At 31.2% G+C, this 25,802-nt stretch overlaps 2 protein-coding genes across 3 annotated transcripts; both read right to left on the bottom strand.

Annotated features, from left to right (window-relative positions):
- Positions 1–12,386: 12,386 nt before the first annotated feature.
- Positions 12,387–14,844, bottom strand: LOC121117937 (uncharacterized). Its single transcript, XM_040712467.2, has 3 exons — positions 14,457–14,844; positions 14,323–14,401; positions 12,387–13,891 (listed from the first exon to the last, which is right to left on the bottom strand). Exons 1-3 carry the CDS (start codon positions 14,739–14,741, stop codon positions 13,584–13,586), a joined length of 672 nt encoding a protein of 223 aa, XP_040568401.1. The 5' UTR covers positions 14,742–14,844; the 3' UTR covers positions 12,387–13,583.
- A 1,693-nt stretch (positions 14,845–16,537) lies between these two features.
- LOC121117217 (uncharacterized) lies at positions 16,538–25,235 on the bottom strand. Of its 2 annotated transcripts, none has more exons than XM_040711571.2 (5): positions 17,583–25,235; positions 17,361–17,497; positions 17,035–17,302; positions 16,893–16,965; positions 16,538–16,836 (listed from the first exon to the last, which is right to left on the bottom strand). In XM_040711571.2, the coding sequence occupies exons 1-5, from the start codon at positions 25,233–25,235 to the stop codon at positions 16,664–16,666; spliced, it is 8,304 nt and encodes a 2,767-aa protein (XP_040567505.1). In that variant the 3' UTR covers positions 16,538–16,663. The 2 variants fall into 2 exon arrangements, with proteins under 2 accessions (XP_040567505.1, XP_040567506.1); XM_040711572.2 differs by having other exon boundaries at positions 19,227–25,235.
- Positions 25,236–25,802: the final 567 nt, after the last annotated feature.

Here is a 25,802-nt window from a genome sequence, read left to right as displayed (position 1 = left end):
TCTACAATTATATACACCTCATTTTACAGCTTTTATTCCGTTAAAGAACCTAATATAAGGAATAACTCCATATTTATACATTTAATGTCCGATCCCGAGGCTTTCACATTCTTTGGGCAAGAAAATATTCAACTAGTTTTTGTTATGTATTAATATTATGGATAAGTTTCGAGAAGGGCTCAAAAGTGGGTATTCTGGACAACAGTCGTTCTGGTAGGAACATGAGTGACCTGGCGTCAGTCTTAAAAGGACATTGATCACATTTTTAAAAAGGCAAAAAAGGGGGGAAGGAACGAAGCATTTGCTTCTTGATAATTCTTGATGTCTGTTGGTTGCATCAAAAATGGTTCAAAGATAATAATATTTTTGTTTTTAATTTTATCAACAATAAAACTCATTCATATTTAACAGATTTTGTAATTTGAACATATACTTACAGACATATACTGGGTGATTAAAAACTTCTTTTTTAATCACCCAGTATATCTATAGTCAGCCTTAAAATCGGTTGTGACGTCCCTAATGTTAGAACACTGGTAGATCTATGTGCTGGACCGTGACTAGGACTTTTGATAACTTTTATTTTTTAGGTGGCTTTAGTTTTTGATAAGCCATTATCAACTTTTTGCCATATTTTGTAAAACAAATAAAAAGATGAAAACACAACGAATTATTTGAAATTGTGACAAAAATTCCAAAATTATCAAAGCATACTTTCCTTTTTTGGCCCAAAATGCTATCTTTTTTTACAGCAAAATTTAATTCACGGAGCTTTAACACCCCCATAGCCCAATTGGTAGTCACAAGCCTATGTATATTCACATATAACAGCACCGTAATCACGGTTTTGTTATTGGCGGGGTGCTTGTGGTTTCTATAGATGACTCACCATTAATAAACGGATAAACATCACTACTTAATACAATTACGATTACGATTGACGTTTTATTAACTTAGTATCATACCTTGGAGTTATTTTCTCCACTATGTTTCTTATGGGATAAAAAGTTATTCACTTAAATAGTAAAATAATATTTCAATCTCTCTCTAACCTCTCTTTCTTCTTGAGTGATTTAGGAGGAGGAGGGGTTTGTAACTGACTTTACGAATTTTATTATAATATAATAATTATTAATAGATATATTTAATTATTTCATTATTTTCAATCTAGAATGAATTTATTTATATATATATATTATATATACCCATCTCCTCGTTATGGTTAACTTAATTAGCAACACATATATTTTTTCTTTGTCTCCTGCAGAGAAGTGGTATATATATATATAATAATAAAGGAAGTTCTTACATTTATACGTCCATAAATAGATGCGAACATCGACAAAGAAGTGTAATAATGTAAAGAATTGCTATTTCAAATGATGATTTATTGCACAAATTACGATTTATGTGTCCTGCTTTTACATACATTTTCTCCTATGTTTGAACCACAACAAAATTTATTAGATATTTTGGATATCAAACAACTAAAAGATCAATGCTCCAGAGAAAACAAGGTGTTTCAAGGTGGGGATGGGCAAAGTGATGCTCATCGGTTGTATTTTGCGGATGTTAAAAAAAAGAAACCGTGGTTTAATTCTACTAGTTTGTAAACAAAACGATAGGGAGTAGCGCCTACTAGTGGAAAAAAATGATACAACTCCCTGTTTTAAAATAAATATATATATTACTCACATAGAGGATGCTGTGAAAATTATACTCAGGGGGGTCTGCAGGGTAATATTTTTGGGGAAGGGGGCTTGGTTTTTGGAATTTTTTGAACAAAATCCAAAAATTGAAATTTTTTCGAAGAAAAAAAGAAAAAATTAAATTTCAAATATTAAATGTTTTGGAAAAAATTAAATTTCAAGTATTAAATGTTTTGGAAAAAATTAAATTTCAAATATTAAATGTTTTGGAAAAAATTTCAAAAATGAATTTTAATCTAAATTTTTTTTTAAATCTACAGTTGCTCACAAACAAATAAAAATATTAAATTTTAAGAAAAAAAAATTTCAAAAATACATACTTATTCTAAAAAATTATTTTTTTTTGGAAAAAAAAAATTCAAAATCTACAGTGATTCAAGAAAAAAGTTATATTTTTAGCGAAGAAAATATCCAAAAATCTACAACTATTCCCAAAAAGTTTCAAATTTAAATTAAAAAAAAAAATTATTTTTAAATTTCAAAAATCCATAGTTATTCAAAGAAAATTAAATTTTAATAAAAAAATCAAATATTAAATTGTCTTCTAGAAAGTAAAAATTCCTCAATTTGGGGGAGGGCTATAGCCTCTCTAGCCCATCTCCTTAGGACACCCTTGACCATTTTTTAAAAGAACTGCTTAAAACAACACGTTACGGACTGTCACACCACCTACCGGAAGAAATTTATTTTTTTAATTTTCTCATACCCTATTTGAGGAGTGTTTTTGAGGAGAGGAGCTAAGCTGTCATGACATTTCAATAGATCAGCTACAAGCAATTGTGAAGAAGGAAAGAGGGACAAGGAAATAAATAAGAAGATAGGTAAGAATTACTCCGACTTTGACCCTCAATTCTACTCTGAGTCTAACAAGGGCTTACCCTCATAACTCCGCTATAAAGAATACTTTCCTTCTATTATGAGCGCATGCAAATGTTCAATACTGTTTTATATATCTATAATTGAATGAAGCAGAAAAGGAAGTTCACTCTTCAATAATTAAATAAAAATGATAGCAGCTTAGGAAAATAAAAGACACTCCAGAGTTAGCCAACTAAAAAAACAAACAAACAGGAGGGTCTAATAAATGCTTCCGATAAGCATCACTGGATGGGCCTTTGATAGGGAGCAAAAAGAATGTAGGAGCAAGACTTTATGTTAAGGATGTGAATAGAATTTTATAAATTATGACCTTTTAAGCGTACAAGACATTTTTTTTTTCGTTGCAGCCTAAAAAGGATTTTGTATTTGACAAAGCTGTCATAATTAATCTTAGATTCTTCAAAGAGATAATAATGTATAAATTGTGATCATGGATGAGAGATAGAGAGAGTAACACTGAAGATATCTTGAAGACTTATACATGTAAGTCCTTGTTGGTCTCGGAGTAGTATTGATGATTACCGCAGGATAGCCCCGCAGGATTATATTATTGGGGCGATATTAGGTTTTAGAAAAAAATTTAAATCAAAAAATTACAATTTTGTAGGGAAAAAATTGAAAAATTAAATTTTCTGAAAAAAAAAATTGAAAAATTAAATTTTCTAAAAAAAAAAATTGAAAAATTAAATTTTTTGGTTAAAATTTCAAAAACCAATATGTATTCTGAAAAATTTTTTTTTTTTCAAAAAATTTCAAAAACCAATAGGTATTCTCAAAAAATTTAATTTTCAATATTAAATTATTCGGAGAAAAATTTCAAAAATTCATATATATGAAAAAAAAATTAAAAAATCCAGGCCTGAACTTTTTGGAAAAATGTTTCTAAAATTAAATTAAAAATATAAAATTTTGTGAAAAACAATACTAAAATTAAATTTTTAGAAAAAATTTCAAATATTCAATTTTTTGAAGAAAAATTTCAAAAGTAGATAGCTATTTACAATTAATTTTTATATTTAAATGTGAAAAATTAAATTAAATTTCAAATGTTAAAAAAAATTGGAAAATTAAATTCCAAATATAAAAAAAAATTGAAAAATTAAATCTCAAATATTAGAAAAAAATTGAAAAATTAAATTTTTTGGTTAAAATTATGAAAACCAATAGCTATTCTCAAAAAATTTCAAAAATTTAATTTTCAGTATTAAATTTTTCAGAGAAAAATTTCAAATATTCATAGATATTAAAAAAAAATTTAATCCAGACCTGTTCTGAAAAGTCTGAATTTTTTGAAAAACATTTTTAATATTAAACTTTTTGGAGAAACATTTCAAAAATAGATAGCTATTCACATGCAAGGATGTTTCTTGTTTATATCTTTGCTAGATACTTAGTGATATTTGTGTTTATTTTCTCCCTCTCAAGGCAGCTTGCAGTTAGTTTAATGAAATGTCAATACATCTAAACCATAACATAACATTATTCAAATTGTCAGAATTATCATGTTGATTTTCGTTTGTTTTATAGCATACTAACAGGTCATATTTTATTCAAATCTTAATGTGATTAATGGCTTAATTCAGCTAACCCTTATTTTAAAAAAAATACACTATTGATTATTCCTCTATATTTTGATTTTTTAATGTTTCTTTAATTGGTCAGATGGACCTGCAATGATTAAGAATAAGTAAACATATTACATTTACTCCGTCTGACATAAGAATCGTCTTAAAAGTTCATATACATAAAGTATATTTCCTTCTCTATCAGTGGTCGGGGCACAGGTGTAAATTACTCCAAAATATTAATTTTTTTATGAAAAAAAATAATTTTCTGTGAATGACTATAAATTTTTGAAATTTGTTTCCGAAAAATTTAAATTTTTGTCAATAGTTATGTTTTCTAAAAAATATTTTTTTATTATTTAAAAAAAAAATCCAAAAACCAAGCCCCCCTCCCCTCTAAATATAACCCTGCAGACGCCCCTGTGCTAGTTTGTGGTAAATTAACTTTCCTATATGTTATTTTGCGGCAAAATTTAAAAAGAATACCCTACCTCTGTTCTATATGAACGACGAGGACGCGATCTGAGAATAATTTATCCCAAGATTGTTGTTCATTGAGCTACGTCGATTAATTACTTAGGAATTACTTGTGAATAATATGTTATTTTCAGTTTGTTCATGCCCTATTAAAATCCATAGTCTTAAGTCAAGTACGACAAATTAAACTGAAGAAAATTAAGTTTAATTCAATTCAATTATTTGATATCTTAGCCATTGATTCACAGGTATTTGATATATATTTTCAAGCCAGTAACCCGTGCACCCCTTTTCCGTTTATTCGTTTGTTTCCTGAAAAGTTTCCGTTCCTTTTGCTCACTTTTTCCTCGTTGATTCGTTCATATTTGATCTGTGAAACTAAAAACATGAAGAATAAGTAATGTGGGAAGATGAAAACAAATGTTCCGACGACATGGCAACAAATCCAGTAAAGTCAACTTTTTAGCTGATTTGGGCTTCCTTGTTTTAAAAAATCTGTCTTTATAAGCTATCACTGATGCCAAATTATTATCAATTTAAAAAAATTCATAATAAATTTTGTCTTTTATCTATTTTTACTATTACGAAAAACTTGAAATAAATCAGCCAACCCAAGTATTAATGTCTTCTAAAGAATAAGGTGTTTTGTCGGAAAAAGGGTTCTTTGTTGATTGTCTTATTCTTCCAATACGCTCGAGAAACCACTTAATATATATTTTTTTTAAACCAGTAGTAATGTAAATAGGAAATTGTTGCAAATATTTATTTATTTTTGTCATATTTTGCAACTGGTTGGTTATGTCGAATGTCCATAGTTGAAGTACATATTTATTGGGGGGTATCACGGGAGCACAAAAAATAGGCAATTCCTAATAAAATAAACTATAAATCAAATCATTTCATGAAGACAAAGTGTTGACATTCTCAATAAATACAAACTTTTTGGGAAGGCTAGTTTTGAAAATTATATCATATTTTACGAAAAGTAACAATGATAACCGTCGTTGTTCTATTATTAAATTGTCATAATCTTTATTCAATAAGTATATCAAATAAGGTAATGAATGCATAATGACTAATTAGATATAATTAATAATACTCCCTACTTTTTTTTTCTACTCAAAAGACGAAAAATGAGCAAGGTAACATTTTTAAATCAATGATAAATCATTCTTATTACAAGTAGCTTACTCAACGTATTTATGGGTTCAGAAAGGTATAGTTTGAAGCTTTTTCTGTAGAATTAGAGATACATCTTTGCATGGTCGAAGATAATTTAGCAATTGGGGTGTTTGCTATTTTTTTAAGTTGACCAAATTCAAAATTATCATGGATCATGAAATGTGTTTAGGTGTTGGTAATGACCTCCTAAAAAAAATTATGTACCATCAAAAATTGTTACCCTTAATCCGGTCAAAGTTCCAGCGTTCCGGAAGTACTTCAAACTGAAGTCAAATTAAAAAAAAGAAAAAATTTATTGAAATTAAGGCATAAGAAAAGAAAAACTTATTTTATTGTTTTTTTGAACTTGTTAGTAATTTTTTGACTTTATTATCTAGTCGGTTTTGTAAGTAAAAACTCATGAAGTAATATATAAATAAATAATTATGAAAGTTTTATTTATTCAGCTATTTATATAATTAAATTTTTTTCATGAACACGATACAAATGACATAAACTTATAGTTTTTAAATTTTGGAATTATCAGTAAATTAATTAATGAAACCAGACTTTGGAAAGTTTTTATTCAATTTTAATATAGATATTCTCAAGGTTAATAGAAAAAATTGGTTAGACGATAATGTAATCAGGCTTGCTAGAATTTTCAATTTGATGTATCGTACCGACTGCTAGGTAAGGTAGGCAGATTTTGACAAAACATGCAACCACTCATAGTCTATGACGCCCCTTTTGCTAGAATTTTCAATTTAATACATCTTACCAACTGCTGGGTAAGAAAAACAGGGTTTGAGAAAACACACAACAACTCATAGTCTATGACGTCAATATTAAAAGTGTGGTGGAAGTCAAACATCAATCAAACACTTGTTATGTTAAAAACTTGTATTTCTATTAAGCTTGGATACTCTTAGTCAATAAAGAAATTTTGTTCACTTCAAAAACCTTTGAATTTACTAGAATGTTCAAATCTCTCCAATTTTTCTTTCTAAAATAAAGATGTTTTTTAATTTAGAATGTGTCTTGTCTGTAAGAGAAATAATAATCCGAAAAATTAATTTGTAAACACATTAGTAGTAACTTTAATACTTCCTAAATTTAATTTATAAAGACAATTTTTCGCCATTAAACAATCAAAATTTCAATCACCTAATCTTTTTATTAGGACTGACCTTACCTATTGTAGGGATCATGCAAGAAGGATTATGTGGGGGCTAAATCTAGATCTGGATTGGGATTTTGAAAGGAATTAATACATGAGGCCATTTTATGTATTTTGGATTTTCATTTAAATATTATAAATTTTTAATAAAATGAAATGCAGAGCCCTTTTTTTTTAAAGACAAAATATTTTTCAATTAATTAATTGTGTCCATATTTCATTTAATGTCTATTTCTTTTTTGAAAATAACATTTTTTAAGAGAAGCCTTTTCCAATTTTTAGGAAGTAGCCTTTTTTTGGAAATAAATTCCTAACTTTTTTTTCCAATCAAGTGGGAGGCACATCTACATTTTGAAAATTTTTTGAGATTTAAAATTGTAATATTCTATGTAGCGGTAGTACCCGGCATTACCCGGAGTAATTAGGGTCAGCTAAAAGGCAAAGCTTGCTTTACAATATATAAAATAACTCCTCAAGTCATCCTCATTCATACTCTCACTCGTAACTACTCAATAATTATATGAAATTCATATATTTTCTGTTCTCAAGAATGAAAAAATAATAATTAGAGTTTGTAAAGAAAAAATTATTTTGGTGTGTCTTATGAGTACTTGAGTCTTTAGAGCACCCACTAATAAAAAATCATATTAATAAGGGTGTTCATATTTTATTCAAATCTTAAGATAAACTGAAAATGCACAGGAATTGTATTAATATACATTAGAGACCAATATTTAAAAAAAAAATTAACTAAACAGAAACAGTGCTCTTGTGCACACGCCTACAATATTTCATTAATACGACTCCATTATCATTTCCTATATCCAAAATATTTATATAGTTTACATCAGGGAGTAATATATATACAGCCCACCCCGTATAGACGTTCGATGCTATATTCACACGCCAGCAATATTTCATTGATCCCACTACATCGTTATTTATCAGATATTAATCAAACTATATTTATGATATACATCAGTGAGCACTGTTTACAGTAGACCCTGTCACTGTTCTTCATACATTCATAAATACAGACTGTAAACAATGAGGTAGAGAGTGACGCACGTCGTCTTGCAGGAAAATAATACAATGATGTATTATTTTGAATATTATTATTATATATTTTCATTTTTTTTAAACAACTAGTTGAAACAATAAGCTAGAAAACTGTACCCCCACCTTGCAGATAATATATATTTTTTAGTTTGCGTATGCCTATTGGTAAACTAAAATACTTTACTATATTATTAGTGAAAAGGATGCCTTGTAAACTATGAAAGAGCTCACGAGTTTAGGACATATTTCAAGGACCGATAACAGAGACAGAACGTGGTGCAACCGATTTGAAGTAAAATGTATTTTTATGATTCTCACTATCCCTAATAGTACTTACTTACTTTCCAAAAATACACTTTTCTACATATTTTTATTGATCACTATGACAATAAAGTAGAAAAAACAAAGAGGCATATATTATGTATTTGGGTTCTCAATTGTTTTTCAGCTTAATAGGTTTAAGTAAAGCATACTTAGTGATAACTTGAAATTGCTCTTTGAACATTGGAACACATTTTTAAATACGAAAGATGTATGTAATAGTTTCATTGTCATGATCACAATACTAATCTTTGAAAGAAAAAGAGTCACTACTGAGGATTTGTTAGAGAGTTTTAAGGGGTAACTCCACTCTGTGTTGTACTTGGAGTAGAATTAAGGATTGACATCAGGGTAATTCCTACCAAAAATCATTTTTTGATATCGAGTGGGATTACTGATTATTTACTTCCACTCGTAGCTAATCAAATATAATGTTAAGACAGCTAGGCTGCTCTCTTCCAAAACATTTTTCAAATTATCAGGATGACCACGTTAACGTTCGGTTCTTTTTTAACATAACTAACGTCGCATTATTTACAACAAACAAACTCATGGCCTACATATTTTCATCTATAATCATGATTTTGATCAAATACAAAGTGTATTGTTTTTATAAGCTTTTATTTTTCTATCTTATTTGCTTTACTTACAGGGTGAGGACTCAAAAATTAGAAAATTTAAAAAGGCGTTTTTATTTCTATTTATTTTTATGGCAAGCTTTTGAAGCAAAACTTGGTAATTCAATCATTTTCTACACTTTTTATTAAATATACACACCTCCATTCTGAATACGGCTGAATAAGTCTTAAATACAGGGACGAACAGAAGCACAGCTGGCCTTGATCAAGTTCAGTGATAGGTTGTTCCTTTCGTTGGTGATCACAGTCTTCAGGACATTGATATTTGGGTGAGAAGTCTTGTTTATTTTGCACTCCAAAATACACCAAACAGGGAAATCCAGTGGGTTCACGTCGGGTAAGGACAAAAACCATAAGTCTGCCGGTCAGAAGGCAGCCATGTTCTCCCTGCAGAAATGCTGCACCTTCTTGGACGCGTGTGCCAGGGCTCCGTCTTGGGTAAACACATATTTGTACACGGGAAACGTGCTCTTCAAGGTAAGACATGGTACCTGAGGACCTTGTAGTAGACGTCCCTGTTGACTTTGTCGTTGTCTTGAAGCATTTTGCTGCCATCGGACACAACGACGCTGAGGACCATGACTTGAGTTGGATATTTGGTCCGGACGGTTCCCTTGGCCTGAGCTCTTGATTCATCCAAGAAGCGAGCATTTCTCCTTTTTAGAAAAGCGTCCACTGTGAAGATCTTCTTGTCGAAGGACGACTTGTGGGCGGAGGAGATCGCACCCCATCTGCCATTTTCGGACATTTTTGATCCCACAAAAACAAATTAAACATCAAATTGTAGCTTTTTGTCAGTTCTTTCGAATGGTGCCATGAACAAAAACTGAGGCTAAACTGTCTCGAAGGGGATTATAATTTTTGAGGCATCACCCTGTATACCTATCAAAGGATGTAAGAAAATGGGTTCAAAGAGCTCAAAAAGTGCAAATATTTCATATTTAGAGATGCTTTATTAGATTTCAAATTTTATGAATCTCGTAATATAATATTTTAAAAGGGATTTTGATGTTGGTCTTCAGACATGGGAACTCGAGTGTTTACTGTGAGGAATTAAAGTTTTATTTAACAAGAAGACAATTAGAATTTCATATTATGAGAATATTGTCCCTTGCAAACACCGAAGTACTTCTTCAAGTATTGTTTCAAAGTTTCAAAAGAGATGGATCTGAATGAATGTTTTAAAGACGTTGAGGAACTGATTATTACCTTCGACTTGATCCTTTTACGTTGATCAGAAAGTTTGTATCCCACCATTTTACCTTCAAATACATAAACAAATGGCTTCTTCGACAACGGAAGTAATCATTATTAATTTGTTGATGTATTGTAATGGATGAAACGTTCAGCTTGATTGATTAATTGTTGGTTAATTCTTCTAAGTTGGCAGATGTTAAGCTTGAAGTGCCCATAAATCAGAAGCATTCCACTGAAGAGCTCCTTATTTCTGACCATTCAAGATTAATAGACTTTCATATTAGGAGCATATTGTCCCTGGCTAAGACTGAAGGACTTCTTCAAGTATTGTTTCACAAAAGAGGCTTTGGGATGCTTATGATCCCATTCTTGTGACCAATGGGATGGTTTGTGTTAAAAGAGTAGGCACGGGTCTACTAAGGTTAGTGTTCTGCTACATTTTGTCTATCAAAAAGGAAATATTAATAAATAAGTCAACAAGTATTACATATATTATATACAATGTTACCGTATACACAGCCTTGGAGATTGAACGAAAAAAAGAACGGTGTTCACGCTTTTTGTTCATTTTTGAACAAATGAACGATGAAGAAACTGAAAATCATCATGGTAACCCTTACAATTTGGAAAATGTTTAGGAGGTGAGAAAGAATAATGCTCATGATATTTTATTAGATCAGCTGTGACAATGCAGAAGGGAAAAAAGGATATAAAGAAGGGCAGTTACTATAATTATTTCAATGTGAACCCCAATTCTACTCTGAGTCCAACAAGGTCTTACAATTATAACTCCGCAACAAATCATCAGGGTTACACTCAGTCTTTTATGAATACACACGAATATTCAATCAGGGGTTGAATATAATTTACTCTATTTAGGAAAGGATGTTTACTACTCAGAAATTAAATAATAATGACAACTGTGAATGAAAATAAGACTTATTCACCAGATTACCAATTCCAAAAATCACGGGCCACCTAAAAAATTCACGGGATTTACATCACTGGCAATGAGGGTCAGGCGATAGATGGTGAGTAAGTTATTTGACTTATACTACCTATTATATTATATTAGTTGTTTGGATTAATGGTATTTATTTGTATTACAGATGGTACTGTATGTAAGTGATACGTGCATTGGTTTATTTCTTTGGTAAAACCTAATTGTAAGGTGGATTACACAGACTAAGTAGATCCACAGGGCTAGTACAATCATAAAACGCTCTACAGATATGTAGAACATTTTACAAAAATAAAATTTTTGAAATGTTCTAAAAGGAAAAAAACTGAAAATCAACATGGTTACCTTGACAATTTGAAGAATGTTTTTGAGGAGAGCAGTTTAATTGTCATGACGTTTCATTAGATCAGGTACAATTAGCTGTAACAAAGGAGGGGAGGAAAGAAGTAAATAAACAAGGACATTTGGAAGATTTACTCTCCGATGTCGATCCCCAATTATACTCTGAGTCCAACAAAGACTTACAATTATAACTCCACAACAAATTCTCTAGGTTACTTTCCGTCTTTTATGAGCACACACGAATGTTAAATCAGGCATTGTATATAATTGAATGTAGTAAAAATGGAAGTTCAACCCTCCAGGGTTAAATAATAGTTACAACAGCTAAGGAAATTAAAAATTATTCTTCAGATTACCAATTCCTAAATAAACAGGCCGGCTAAAAAATACACACGATTTATATCATTACTATTAGTTACATGCATTCATAATAAAGTCAAAGAAATTACTAACAAGCTCAAAAAATTATAAATAAGCTTTTCCTTTCTTATGCCTTAATTATAATAAGATATTTTTCTTATATGTACTTCAGGAACACTGTGACTTTGACCGGATGGAGAGTAACAGTTTTTGATGGGACAGAAAAAAAATTTAGGAGGTCATTATCAACACCTAGACCCATCTCATTATCCATAGATAAAAGTTTTTGTTGGACTCAGTTGTTTATTTGCTTCTTAAGTTCAAAAGGCCATTTGTCATGGAAAAAAGCACTCGGTCCTGTGTGAGATGTATACTGATAGATGACGGTTTATAATTTTGTTCAGATTTATAAACTCTAAGGAACTAACTTGGACTATCAGTGGGTCAACTTTGATAATATCTTTGGAGAATAAATTGTATCATTATTTTATACACAATTTATTTTTTGATGGTCAAGAAATGACTCATATTTCTAAATTTCTTCGATGAGGTTTTTATTATAAACAAATGAATCAAATTAAACATAAGCTATAAGAAGAAAAAAGAAGAAAAACACTTGGTTACTATCAAGCAATATATAAATATTTAATGAGAGTCGGAGTGTTATTAAAAAAAAAACAATATCGAGTGTGTTGTCTGGGAAACGCAAGACCACTTTTTGCTCAAAACAAAAGACTTTGAAAAATTATTAATGTACATATTATCTTATTTTTAGATGAACGTAAATATTCATTAAGTTTTTTTTAAAATTATGTTCCATGAAATATTTTTAAAAACGGCAATCAACATAAAAGCAAGCCAGGATGATTTTTCTAAAAAGTGGGCATGCATAACGGATTTTTATTTTGAATCTAAGTATCTCACATTTATATTAATAAATTGTTTTGATAAATCATTTGAAACCCCCACAAATTTCTCTTAAATATAGTAAACATTATCGATCGGTTATAGAAAAAATAGATTATATTTGACATACCATATCGGAACTAAAAAGTCACATATATCGAATGAAAGCTACAGATTAAAGTTAATCAAGGGCGTTTGCAGGATTATATTTTGTGTGGGGATTGGATTTAGAAATTTTTTGAAAAAAAAAATACAAATCAAAAATTCATAGTTACTCACAAGAAAATAAATTTTTTGGGCAAAAATTTGAAAATTAATTTTTTCAAAACTTAAATAATGAATTTTTTGAAAAAAAAAATCAAAAGTCCATAGATACTTTAAAAAATTAAACTTTTTGGAAAAAAAATTCAAAAATAAAATTTTCAATGTCAAATTTTGAAAAAGAAATAAAAAATCCACAGTTATTCAGAAAAAATTAAATTTTTTAGAAAAAAACTTCAAATATTAAATTGTTTGCTTTGATGCATAATTTGTCCAAATGACAAAATAAATTTCTAATAAAAAACCAAAAATCCTTAATATTGGGAGGCTACAGCCCCTGTCGATGCCCTTGTATAGATATCCTAACTCATCCCACAAATTATAATAATGCCCATAAGTGACCGAAAAAAAGACAATTACATATTTAGTAAGTAAAACAATAAATTGGGAATTTCGAATTACTCGTTTTCTTCTTTATCGTTCAAGATTGCTTTTGTGTTGACAAAGTTCATATGTACTGAAGTGCTTACTACAAAATGATAGTAAGCAAGTACGGACCACACCCCCTCATTCATAGGAATCATGTTTCCTTGTATAATGTGACAAATTTGAAGGTTCAATATTGTTTCTAGCTAGGTTGTCGGTTGGGCTCTCAGGTCGAGACTCTAAGCAACAGGTACGATTAAATAAAATGCACGAAAGAACCACAACGACGAGTAAAAGAATAATTGTTGAAATCAAGAGAATCAAACTAGCTAGATTGTAATCGAATCCTGTAGTATCCACTTCGCACGTCGTCGACGACAAATTACCAGTATTTTTCTTGATATTATTTTTGTCGGTATCCTTGTTATTGGACTCCGTTTTAGGTGTTCCTAAAAAAGGAATAGAGTACATTTTTATATTAGAGGCGTCTGCAGGGGGTGGGCTGGAGGGGTTATAAAAAATTTATTTTGCTAGAAAATTTAATATTCGGATTTATTTTCTGCAAAAATTTAATTTTTTTTTTTTTTATTTAATATTTGAGTGTTTTTATCCCAAAAAAATAATTTTTTGTCTATAGCTGTAGATTTTTGAAATTTTTTTCCCAAAATATTGAACTTTTTCTAAAAAGATGCGGATTTATCAAATTGTTTTCCAAAAAAATCAATATTTTAAATTGTTCATAAAAGATATGGATTTTTTAATTTTTTCCTAAAAAAATTCCAAAAACCAAGCCACAACCCTCTTAAAAAAACTATATAGATTTAATACTGCGGACGTGCCTGACATTATTATCATAGATCCTATATATTTCACAACTTACCTGAGCATTTACTACTGAATGCAGTATTTAAATCCCAGTTGCAACCATCACACCCAAAACAACAAGTAAAGTTCTTTACCTAGCAAATCATATAAAATTTATTTAGTCGATCAAATAATTCTGAGTGCACCTACCCTTGTAAGATAAATACTCTTTTTCTCTGTACAATCCTTGAGAGACATTGTACCTTGATAATAAATTTCCTCATCATAGCCTATTTGAAGTGAGCAACCAATTTCTGAACTACTTCCTACATCGATATACTGATTCTCAATGGATTCAAATGTCGTACGGGAATCAGAATTTGAAGGGCACTTGTATTTTCCCACTTGGGAGCATTGAAAGCATCGAAGAGACTCACTTCGGTCTAATGATAGAGTTAGGAGTAGAACTGATGTTATATATCTCAAAGCAGCCATTGGTTAGCCTTCGTAACTAATGAAACTCTTGGCAATACTGGGATTGAGTAGTTATATGCCTAAGAATATATATTTGATATGTTCAGTGGGATTTTTTCCTCTTGAGTGCGAGTGTTTGTGTAAGTGAGTAATGGCTGGCTTTCTCTAACCAATTTTTTCAAATCATTGTAAAAGGCGCGCCACTCATCCCAATTCAATTCAATGAATAATTTAAAAAATTGACCCTCAAAAATAAAATTTATTAGAGCAAGGATAATAACATGGCGTGCCCCCAAATGGTTAATATGGGGGCATGAGAGTGTAAAAGTAGGTTAAATGGACAATTGCCTTTGAATGAATGTGATTTTGCAAATAAGTTTGCGTCATTGAATGTAGGTCTATCAATTTTGATTTATTTTGTGACGTTATGTATTGATTCCAAATGACCGATAAAGTCCAGAGGCGTCCAGAGGATTATATCGAGGGGGGAGAGAGGTATAGTTTTTTGATGAAAAATTAAAAAAATTCGGAAAAAAATTTCAAATATTAGATTTTCTTGAAAAAATTTTCAAAATCCACAGCTAATCACAAAAAAAAATTAAAATTAAAAATTACAGAAATTCATAGCTATTCACAAAAAATTAATTTTTTAAAGAATACAGAGCTACTAACAGAAAATTAAAATTAAAAAAACCATAGTTATGCTCAAAAAATAAAGTTTTTGGAAAAAAAATTCAAAAAGCCACTGCTGTTCACCCAAAATATAATTTTTGCAAAAAAAAAATCAAAAAACTCAATTTCAAATATTAAATTTTCTAATAAATAGCTAAAATTCTTAAATTAGGTGGGAAGGGGGCTACAGCTCATCCTCTGCGGACGCCTTTGTAATTGTACCTACTCACTAGGGACTTTATGATTTCATTGGAAGAGTGTGTAGGAATCATTATACTTTCCAATTATATAGGTGTATTAATTAATCTAGTGTTTCATGCATGTTGAGCAGAAAGAGTTAATATACGTTAATAGCCCATTGCCCATATTGTTGATTAAACAATACGAATGTTAATAGTCTTTAAAAACTATCATTTAAAATATAAGGCAAAGAAAAGTGGCCTTACATCAGTTGGCTGTAAACCAATCCTTCCTAACTATACAACTATTATTAAATAATTAATGTTGTTAAATGTTTACATCTTAACAATAGATTATTCAAATTCGACCAATCAACGTTCAAAACACTGATTAGGGCAAAAGAAGAAGAAAAATAAACAGATGACAACAAAATACATAGTAAATTTGTATGTTACTGAAGCAAACCCGTAAAACACGAGTATGAAGGTACAGTTTTGTTTCAAATAGATTTTTGTCAGAACTGGGTTTCGGTCTGAAAGTCTTAGAACGCTTCGAGACCATATTATTTTTTTGTGAACCGAACTGATTCGAACCTTTAAAGAAGTTCGGTCTGGACCGGTTTCAAAGAAAAATTCGGTGAGGATCGATCTTACAAAAACGGTTTGCAACAGTTTCTTTGAAAATGTCACTTGTGTTTTCAAATTGTGAACATTGGCAAAATAACGTCATATGAAGTTAAATGTGTTGGATAGCTGTACAACTCATCAATCAGGGTAAGGGAGAAAATCGGTCCAAGGCGGTATAAAAAAATCCCTTTAAACCGAACTGCAGACAAAAACATTCGTTACGGTCATTTGTTTTTTAAGTAAGGAGGAATCTGCTTCTTCATTTAATCATATTGAGACAATTTCCTTAGACTAGATAAGATGATTATTTTGTAACTAACTACATGAATCAAGATGATATAAAGTGATGTAAATATATTAATTTTTAAGGTATCCGCAAATATAATTCTCTTACAAGTAACATATGAACAAAAATAATATCAAATGTGATAACATCAAGTTGTAATAGGACCAATTATAATGGTTCTAGCACAAGCATCCAGATCGCTTTTTCTTTCGTCCCTCATTCTCGAGGACCAAACTTTCTTGATCAGTTGCAAATGGAGTAGAATCAATATCTTGTTTAACAATTTGTCTCAATAGCATTTCAATGGCTTGAGTAATATTTATATCCTCTTTGGCTGAGGTTTGCATCCAGCCTAAGAGTAGAGTATTAGAAAACTATAATTACAATTAAACATATGTTAGACCTAACCATGAAATCCATGCATTTGGCAGACTTTACTAGTTAGCTTACTTTGCGCCGTAGAGTCCTCTACCAAATCACACTGGAAGGAATTAAGAAGAGCTGTATTGGAAAACTTACTTATTCTTTTCACCTCTTGAATCACTTTTACCTTATTAGCTAGAAGGAAACAAGGGAGTTTTCCTCCTTCAGAAGTTTGTACCTTGGCATCAAGTTCTTCCTTCCAAGGTATACATGCATCTAGAGTATCTGGACGAGATATATCACATACGATAAATGCTCCAACAGCATCTTTGTAGAAAGACCGTGACAAAAGACTAAAACGGTCCTGGCCAGCTATGTCCCAAAGTTGAAGACGAAGCGTAACAGCCTCATCCCAATGAATTACTTTTGACAAAAAATCTGCACCTATTGTAGCTCTGAAAATGAAAATTGAGATGTTTACATCTTTACTATATTTGAAATTCTATGGACTACCTATATGAAGGAGTAAACGTGTGCTTAACATATCTCCGAATAATGGATGTTTTACCGGCAGAAGAGCTTCCAATAAAAAGGATTTTATAAAGTTTACTCTCTTTATTTGAAATGTCAGACTCCTTGTGCCCACCCACCTACATAAAATTAAATTATTTTAATCAATATTTCAACACCCAATCCAATAAATTGATCATTTGCCCCATGGTTCTATTAGCCTACCTGGGAAGAAAATCTAAGAAACTTTCTAGGTCGAGAAACGATGGGTCGCCTATTGAGTCTAGTGTATTTTCCAATCGCCATTTCCTCTACGACACAACTGTCATCATCAAAAGTTTCATCCTCATCCCGAGACTCTTGCGAAATGTCATCTTCATAATTTTGAAAATCCCTATCATTGATCTCAAATTTATTTTCGTTGACCCTAACACTGTCTAAAAGAGAGCTCAAAGTTTCATTACTTGCTCCCTCGTGATCTGCCCTTTTATCTTCCATCATATCATCATCCATTTCGGATGGACTCTGTTGATCAATCATTATTTCCTCTGATGAGTGGGATTGAATAGGGGAAGGGCTCTTGCGTTCGGGTTTTGTACCGAATATATAAGATTCTTCCAGAGAATACGGGTCTTCTACCTTTAACTCTTTGGGCGGGGAATTTAAAGGGTCATCATCAAAGTAATATAGCTTTGAGGGTGGAAGATCAAACTCAAATCTGTCCTTCAAATATTCATTAGAGGATGGTGGACGTTTTGTTTCAATAACTGTCTCAGCTCCAGAATCTTCTTCTTCCTCGTCATAATCTGTCTCTGTTTTCATCTCAAGAAGTTCCTCTTCAATCACAGTTCTTACATCCTCATTTCTATGAATACTCTCCGGTATCTCTATTTCATCCTTCAGGCGAGATGAAGTATTACTCAATGACCTCTTTAAATTAGGTCGTAAGGTTAAATGAGTTCCAAACTCACCACTACTAATATCAATATTTGATTTAGCCAAAAGTTGGGAGCTAGACGAAATATTTATATTACTTCCCGAAAATGAAATGGTTAGAGAGTCAGTTTGGTCGAGATCATCCATGGATACTGACAGTTTAAAAAGTTTAGTTTTTAAATTTGATTCTGAGCGTCTTCTGACTGCATTCATATTATTGTAGATGGATTCTTCAAAATCATGTGGAGAAAATGGTGATATTGCCTTTTCAATCGTTTCAACAGGCAGTGCTGTGTCATGAGGTGATGAGATCAGGACACTTGAATTACTCCTAATGAATTCTTCTTCCCCCATATCATACTCACTTAAATCTTCACAAGGGAAAGCATTTGAATCTTTTAAAGAATCATACCTTCTGCCTTCAAATATATTGGGAGAAGACTCTTCCATGTCTTTTGATTCCATATTCATAGGTGATTGATCTCCTTTGATACTTGATGACTTTTCTTTTTCAATAGTTTCATTTGTACCTCTTGAGATGAGTGAGGATTTCCGTAGTTTATCAGATAATTTAGAGTAATTGTCATATAGGATGTTACCATTGTCGAATTCATCTTCAAACGTTTGACTCTCAGCATCTTGTACTTTAATGATAAAAATGGGAGATTGGGCAATGTTTTGCATACTCACACTATTGATGACGTTTCCTGAATGACTTTGAAGACCTTGTTCCTTTTTACAAAGACTACATGAGATACCAAGGTGATTTACAATTTTCTCTTCATGGCAAAGACCACATTTACTCAGATCTTCAGCAGATTTAGTTATACGCTTGTGAATAGGATCATTATAAATGAATGGGTTATGAGTCAAACTCTCACTGAGACCATAATTCTTTGGAAGAACCCATGGGGCAAACTCTGAATCACTTACCTTCCCAGGGACCTGTTTTTGTATGGACACTTCTTCAAACATTGCTTTCATTGCTTCTCTCTCAAAAACTTGTCTCTGTTTGCTAACTGGAAGTAATGAATCCTCAGATACACCTTCCAGTATAGTTGATTTTTTTACCATCAGAGAATCTAGATTATTCATTTTTTCTGTATCTCCTCCACGAATTAATGGAATTTTAGATAAATTGTCAAAAAATTTCATCTTTTCATCTATCTTAGAAGAGACCTCAGCCTTTATATTAGTGTCCTCCTTTTCATTCAGTTTATCATAAGACTTATGTTTCTGAACCTGAATTGATGATACGTTTACTTCCTCCATTATATTTGGAGATTCGTCATAAAAAGCTGTAAAAGACGGAGGTGAAGGAAGAGTCGAAGATGATTTTTCTTCAATCAAAGAAATTGTTGAAGCCCTTCTACCGGAAGATCGATCTAAAAGACATAAGGGGTCCTCCGTATCCTTCTCTTGAATTACAGGCATTATGTCTTGAACCATATCGGAGTACAAAGAAATTTGTGAAATCAATGATCGAACAGAATCTGTGTCATTATACGGTTTTCTCTGATCAAGCGATGTTTTCTCTAGTAGAGCCATCATTTTAGTCATGGTTGATTTCATTTCAATTATATTTTCAAGAGCTACCTCAACCTCCTTTGCAAAATCTCTCTGAGGATCTATATTTAAATCCTTTTTGACATCTTCTGTACATTCTGGTCGTATTTTTTTATCTTCAATCTCCAGAGAAGATGATCTGGAGGCTTTCAATGATGTTTTTTCTTTCTCATTTAAAAATGCGTCTTCTTTTGAAACTTGACAATCTATTTCCATGGTATCAGAAATTGGTGAAACATTTTTTCCATCTGATAATTGATGGTCAGGTGATAAGGAAGACCTTAGTGACAATCGCTCCTCGTATTCGCCTTTTTCTTGGATAACTTCTTCAACGTCACCAATTATCTCAATTATATTACTTTTAGATGATGTATTCGAAATGATAGACTGTTTCCTAGAGCTTGAATGTATTTCTCTATCAATTGTTTTTATGACTTGTAAAACTTGGGACTCTTCATGCATTGACATGCTTGAGGAACAACGTCTATTATCTTGAATATCCTCTTTAAGTGGTGTATTAACATTTTTCCTTCTATTTTCTTCAGATAGTAGAGAAGATCTTCGAGCTAATTTTTCCATAAGATGAAGAATTTTATCTAGGGCTTTCTTTGTTTCGTCTTCTTTTGCGGAAGTATGTATGATTAGATCTTCTGTTGTCTCATTTATTTTATCACTATTCCCGTTATTCGAAAATAATTGAATCTCTAATTTATGTTTGTCCTCTTCTATGAAAGTTTTCGAGTCACTTAGGTGTATTCCTTTATTTTCCATAATATTTTCTAATGAATCAGAATTTTTTTCTACAAATAATTCTTTATCTTTTACAAGAATAACTTCTTTATCTACAACAACCAAATCTTGAGTTATTCCACCTTCAACTGCTCTTGAACCTTGATCAACTATTGGTGAGCTTTTTGAACATTGTTCTAATTCTGAAACATTTATACCATAATTAACATTAATTAAATTTCCATCATTCTCAAGTATCTCAGTTTTGACTGTTTCTGCATCGATGAGAGACTTTTTTACATTTATAGACTCGAGATCAATGGATAGCCTTTTTTGAAGTACTTTTAAAGTTTCTATGCTTTCAAGTGCTTTTTCTAGACTAGATGAGATATCATGTTCCAATGATTCATCTAATTCTGAGATTGAATCTTCTTTCGGTGTCAGCGATTTTACATCAATTATCAAACTAACTTTATCTGCTTGATCATCTCCTCTATTATCTTCATCAAGGACAACTTGCTCAGGCTCATGATTAAATTCCAGTTCTTCTTCTTCCTCAGACTTATGTTCAGATTCAAGTTCTTCTTCCTCCTCAAACTTATGTTCGGATTCCAGTTCTTCTTCTTCCTCAAACTTATTTTCCAATTCCAGTTCTTCTTCGTCCATAGACTTATGTTCGGATTCCAGTTCGTCTTCTTCCTTAGAGTAATGTTCGGATTCTAGTTTTTCTTCTTCCTTAGACTTATGTTCGGATTTCAATTCTTCTTCCTCCTTAGACTTATGTTCGGATTCTAGTTCTTCTTCTTCCTCAAGCTCATATTCGGATTCCAGATCTTCTTCTTCCTCAAGCACATATTCGCATTCTAGTTCTTCTTCTTCCTCAATCTCATATTCGGATTCCAGTTCCTCCTCTTTCTCACGTTCATTTTCAGAATCAAATGATTCTAACTCATATTCGGACTCAAGCGATTCTTCCCTATCACTACCATCATCTTGGAATACATTTTCTTTGACTTCATTATCAGTTTGTACATTTTTTTCAACATTGCTTCCTGTGTCATCGTCAGTTACTAAACCAAACTCTGATACATATTCTTCTTCTTCTGAAGATTCAATTTCAGATCCCTCAAGTGAATTCGACGAATTTGATCCAGCTTCATATTGACTATATTTCTTGGGGGATAATTCCATTTTTTCTAAATTTAGAACCAACGGAGTCTCATTACTGTCGAGTATATCATCACAATCACCAGATGATTCATCTTCATCGACATTACTTTCGTCTCTCACCTTTTTTTCTGAAAATGATTCAAATGATTGTTGTCCAACACTTAGGACAGATTCTTTTCGACTTGTTTTTATTTTATCTATACTCTCGACTATTGAAGTTTCATCTGTTTCAATTACTTCAAGTTCTTTGACATTTGCTGTTTTATCAGTTAATTCCTGAGAAGACTCTATTATTGAATATTGAGTCTGTAAATTATCAATCCTTTCCTCTTCTTGATCAGATTTACTTTCCACGACTAATGATTTCATCCCAGTTCCATCTGCATTATGACTCTCATTTTGTATTTGATGGTCTGATTTTTCTGATGCAGTCTGTTCTAAATTAGGAAGCTCTTCTCCAACCTCTGTAATTGGAGGATATGTTCTTTGATTTACATTTTCCATTCTACATGGCTGAACTAGATCAGAGTTTGGGATTTCAGAGGACTCAAAATCGTCTTCGTTTGCTAAAGAAGCGAGCAAGGACTGTAGCAAATCCAGTTTATCATTTTTACTTACTTTTTGATTTAACATCTTTTGGACTTCGGACCTCACAGTTTCTATTGAATCGTTATTTTCAGGTTCTTTATTGACAGGTATAAGGGATATACTCCTCTCATTTGGGAGAACATTTACTTCCGATAATGACTCTATAGGTGGTACAGATAAATGAGCAGTACTTTCACTGCCTATTGAATCAAACGATTTGGATCTTTTTTTGGAAGAGCTTTTGCCATCAGATAATTCTATAATTTTTAATGACTTTCTTCGTGCTATGCTTAATTTCTTATTATGATGATTATCCTCCATCAATTTTGATGTCTCTCGTGACACTTTCATGGAACTTTCACGAGAAAGACTATCAGTGTTCTCAGTAGTTTTGGTTGTATTAAATGATGAATCCTCGTTATCCACACTAAGCGTTGAACTTTTGCAAGTTACGCATATTTTTGTTGGAATATCTTCACATTCTAAAAGCTTTCCCTGTGAAGAAGAAAAGTTGGAATGAGTCGAAAGTATCTCTCGATTTGTGTTTTCCATTTGTATTGATGTTTTTTCATCATCTACTTTTTTAGGCTCATTATTGATTATATTAGTTATAGTAGAGTTATTACTAGATATAGGTTTTACTTCAGAAAGTACATCAGTTTCCAAGTCGCTTTTTTGACTTCTTATAATGACATCTTTCTTAATTTCCTTGTAGTTAGTATGATCTTTTTCATCTTTGGATGACGAAGATGGTTCTTTGAATTTATAATCTAAAATATCAGATTTTCTTTGATTTTCCCCAGTATCAGATAAATTAATACCCAAATGAACAGGTTTATTTTCTTCCGTTGGAATGGAAGTTCTGGGTACGTCATCAATGGTCAAAACGTATTCATTTCTATCAGATTTAGATTGAGAATCTATGCCTATGAATTTTTGAAATATTTCAATTGTAGAATTTCGTCGAGAAGGTATTTTTTTATTTTGAGAAACAGATGAGAGTTGAAGTATATTATCAATTTTAGAAACTGATGCATCAACGACAATTTTACTAACCTCATCAATAGATGAATTTCTACGCGAATGTATTTTTTTCGGCGACAATGTTTCTCGTTTAGAATCAACTGATTTAGATGATTTTTTTCCGTTAACCAATCCACTTGTTGTTTCTGCATCTATTTCAATCACTAAAGAATTTCTACGATGAAGGGGTAACAAAAGATCCCCTTTCAAGGATTCAGAATCAATTAAGTTAGCTGACGTTTTTCTATCAGCATGTTCAGCATCGATTTGAATAATTGAAGAATTCCTTCTGGACAAGGGCTTAATAGATGACAAAGAATCCTTTTTAGATGTTTCAGAATAAATTGAGTTTACTGATGTTCTTCCATTGGTAAGTCCTACAGTTGGTTTAGTATTAATATGATTGATTGAGGAGTTTATTTCACATAAAGGTCTTGTATATGGTAAAATATTGTTTTTAACTGATTCTAAATCTTTATTTTTTGTTTGCTTACTTGATGATTTTCTATCAACTGAACCCCTTCTTGTTCCATTTTTGGTATGGAGTTGAATAATGGAGGAATTCCTTTTAGATTTAGATTTTTTTGGTGTTAAATGATCCTTTTTTAATAACTCAGAATTCACTAATGCTTCTTTATCAACCAGTGTCATTGTCGTCGCATCATCAGTACAAGTAATTGATGAATTTCTTCGAGAATAGGATTTTATATTTGGAAAAACATGTTTTTCTTGTAATTCAGTTCCAACAGATTTAAGGGATAATTTTCTATCATTCAGTCCTATCCTTATTATTTTTTCTTCCATTTCTATTGGAGTAACTGATGTTGTAGATGATAAAATATTGCTTTTGAGTAGTTCAGACTCACTTTTTTCAGTTGATTTAATTGAAGTTTTTAAATTGTTTGATCCATTGGTTGTCCTATTATGAATAATATTTGAATCAAACGTCTTTTCGTGTGTAGTATTAACAGTGGATTGAAGATTTGATGCAATTGTCTTAGGATCCGATTTTTCTCCGAGTTTAACTGATGGAGTCTCCTCATTTTCAATTACGTTTAAGGAAATAAATGAGTTTTTCCTCGAACATATCTTTTTGATTGCTTGGGATTTTTCAGAAAAGGGTTCGGGTACATTTTTATGGATTGATACTAAAGTATTATGTCCTTCGAAATCAGAGGTATTAAGAGAATTTTTTCTAGACGGTATTTTCTTTGGTAAATGCACGCTAATTTTTGAAGATTCTTCGCCATTCTTTTCACTCAAGGTCTTAAAGTTTCCTTTTTTAGCTGATAAAACATTGGAGTCGATTAAATTACTTTGATTTGTTTGTGACTCCACTTTTATCTTATAAATTTCAGTCTTCAAGTTAGATTCTATTATGGGTAAGGATTCACACTTTTCTCCCTTAATCTCAGTGACTTGATTTACGTCATTTTTTCCTGAATAAATGTCACTAATCTTAGCATTGAGATCAGCGTCATTATGAAGTACTTTTGGAATATTTTCGGTTTTAATAGAAGATTTTCTTTGAAACACAATTTCTTCTTTATCATCTTTTGTCTTTTTGGGCGATCCTTTTCTTATCTTTTTAATTTTTTTCTTTGTAGAAACGGTATTTTTTTTATATTTAGGCTCCTTGGTATTGTCCTCCAGGCAAGGATTTTCATGTGAATGTTCATTAGTTGGAACAGTACTTTCAGGAGTATATACATTTTCTGTGGCCTCACTATTTTTAAACCTTGAGGATTTATCATTGGATTTAGAATGTTCTTTTTGTGATGACTCTGCTTTCCTAGAAATCGATTTCTCATTTTTCTTACTAATTGAGTCTTTTTTTACAAGAACAGGTATTTTCGACTTTTTCATTATTATTTTATGTACTGGATTAGCTAATATAAAAAACCTCTTCCGAACGTTATGATGTATTTCGTTTAATTCGTATTTGCAGAATTTTCTTCATGAAGAGTAGTTCTTCCTCTGTTTCGGGATGTGCTTTCAAGAAGAGCTCCAGTTCCAGACAAAAGCACAATGAATATAACAGACCCAATCACAACCATAAATAGTACTAATTCTGTGGTCATTTTGAATAAGTGTATTCTTTGAAGACGCGTTATCATTCAATTCAACAAATAAAATATACAAAAGTTATGTGAAGACAAAAGAGCTCTACTCAATTAATTAAAATCTACAAGTTATTTTTTTCTTCCGTTTTTTGTTTGAATGACAACACGTCACACATGCATTAATAATAAAGACACGGAATGATGAAATTGAAAGGCACGAACGTATTTTATTGACTGTAGGAGTCTTGGAACTTAACTGAGGGATTCACCCGAATAAAAATGTTTTATATATGAGTAGCTCGAAACTTCTAGCCGAAGAGAAGATAAATAAAAAAGAGTGGAAAAGGTTTGAAAAACATCTGTTAGATTA

Source organism: Lepeophtheirus salmonis, chromosome 5 (assembly GCF_016086655.4).
Source record: "Lepeophtheirus salmonis chromosome 5, UVic_Lsal_1.4, whole genome shotgun sequence".
Classification (NCBI taxonomy): Eukaryota; Metazoa; Arthropoda; class Copepoda; order Siphonostomatoida; family Caligidae; genus Lepeophtheirus; species Lepeophtheirus salmonis.
The sequence above is the reverse complement of the archived record's forward strand: the minus strand, read 5'-3'. Positions and strand labels throughout refer to the sequence as shown.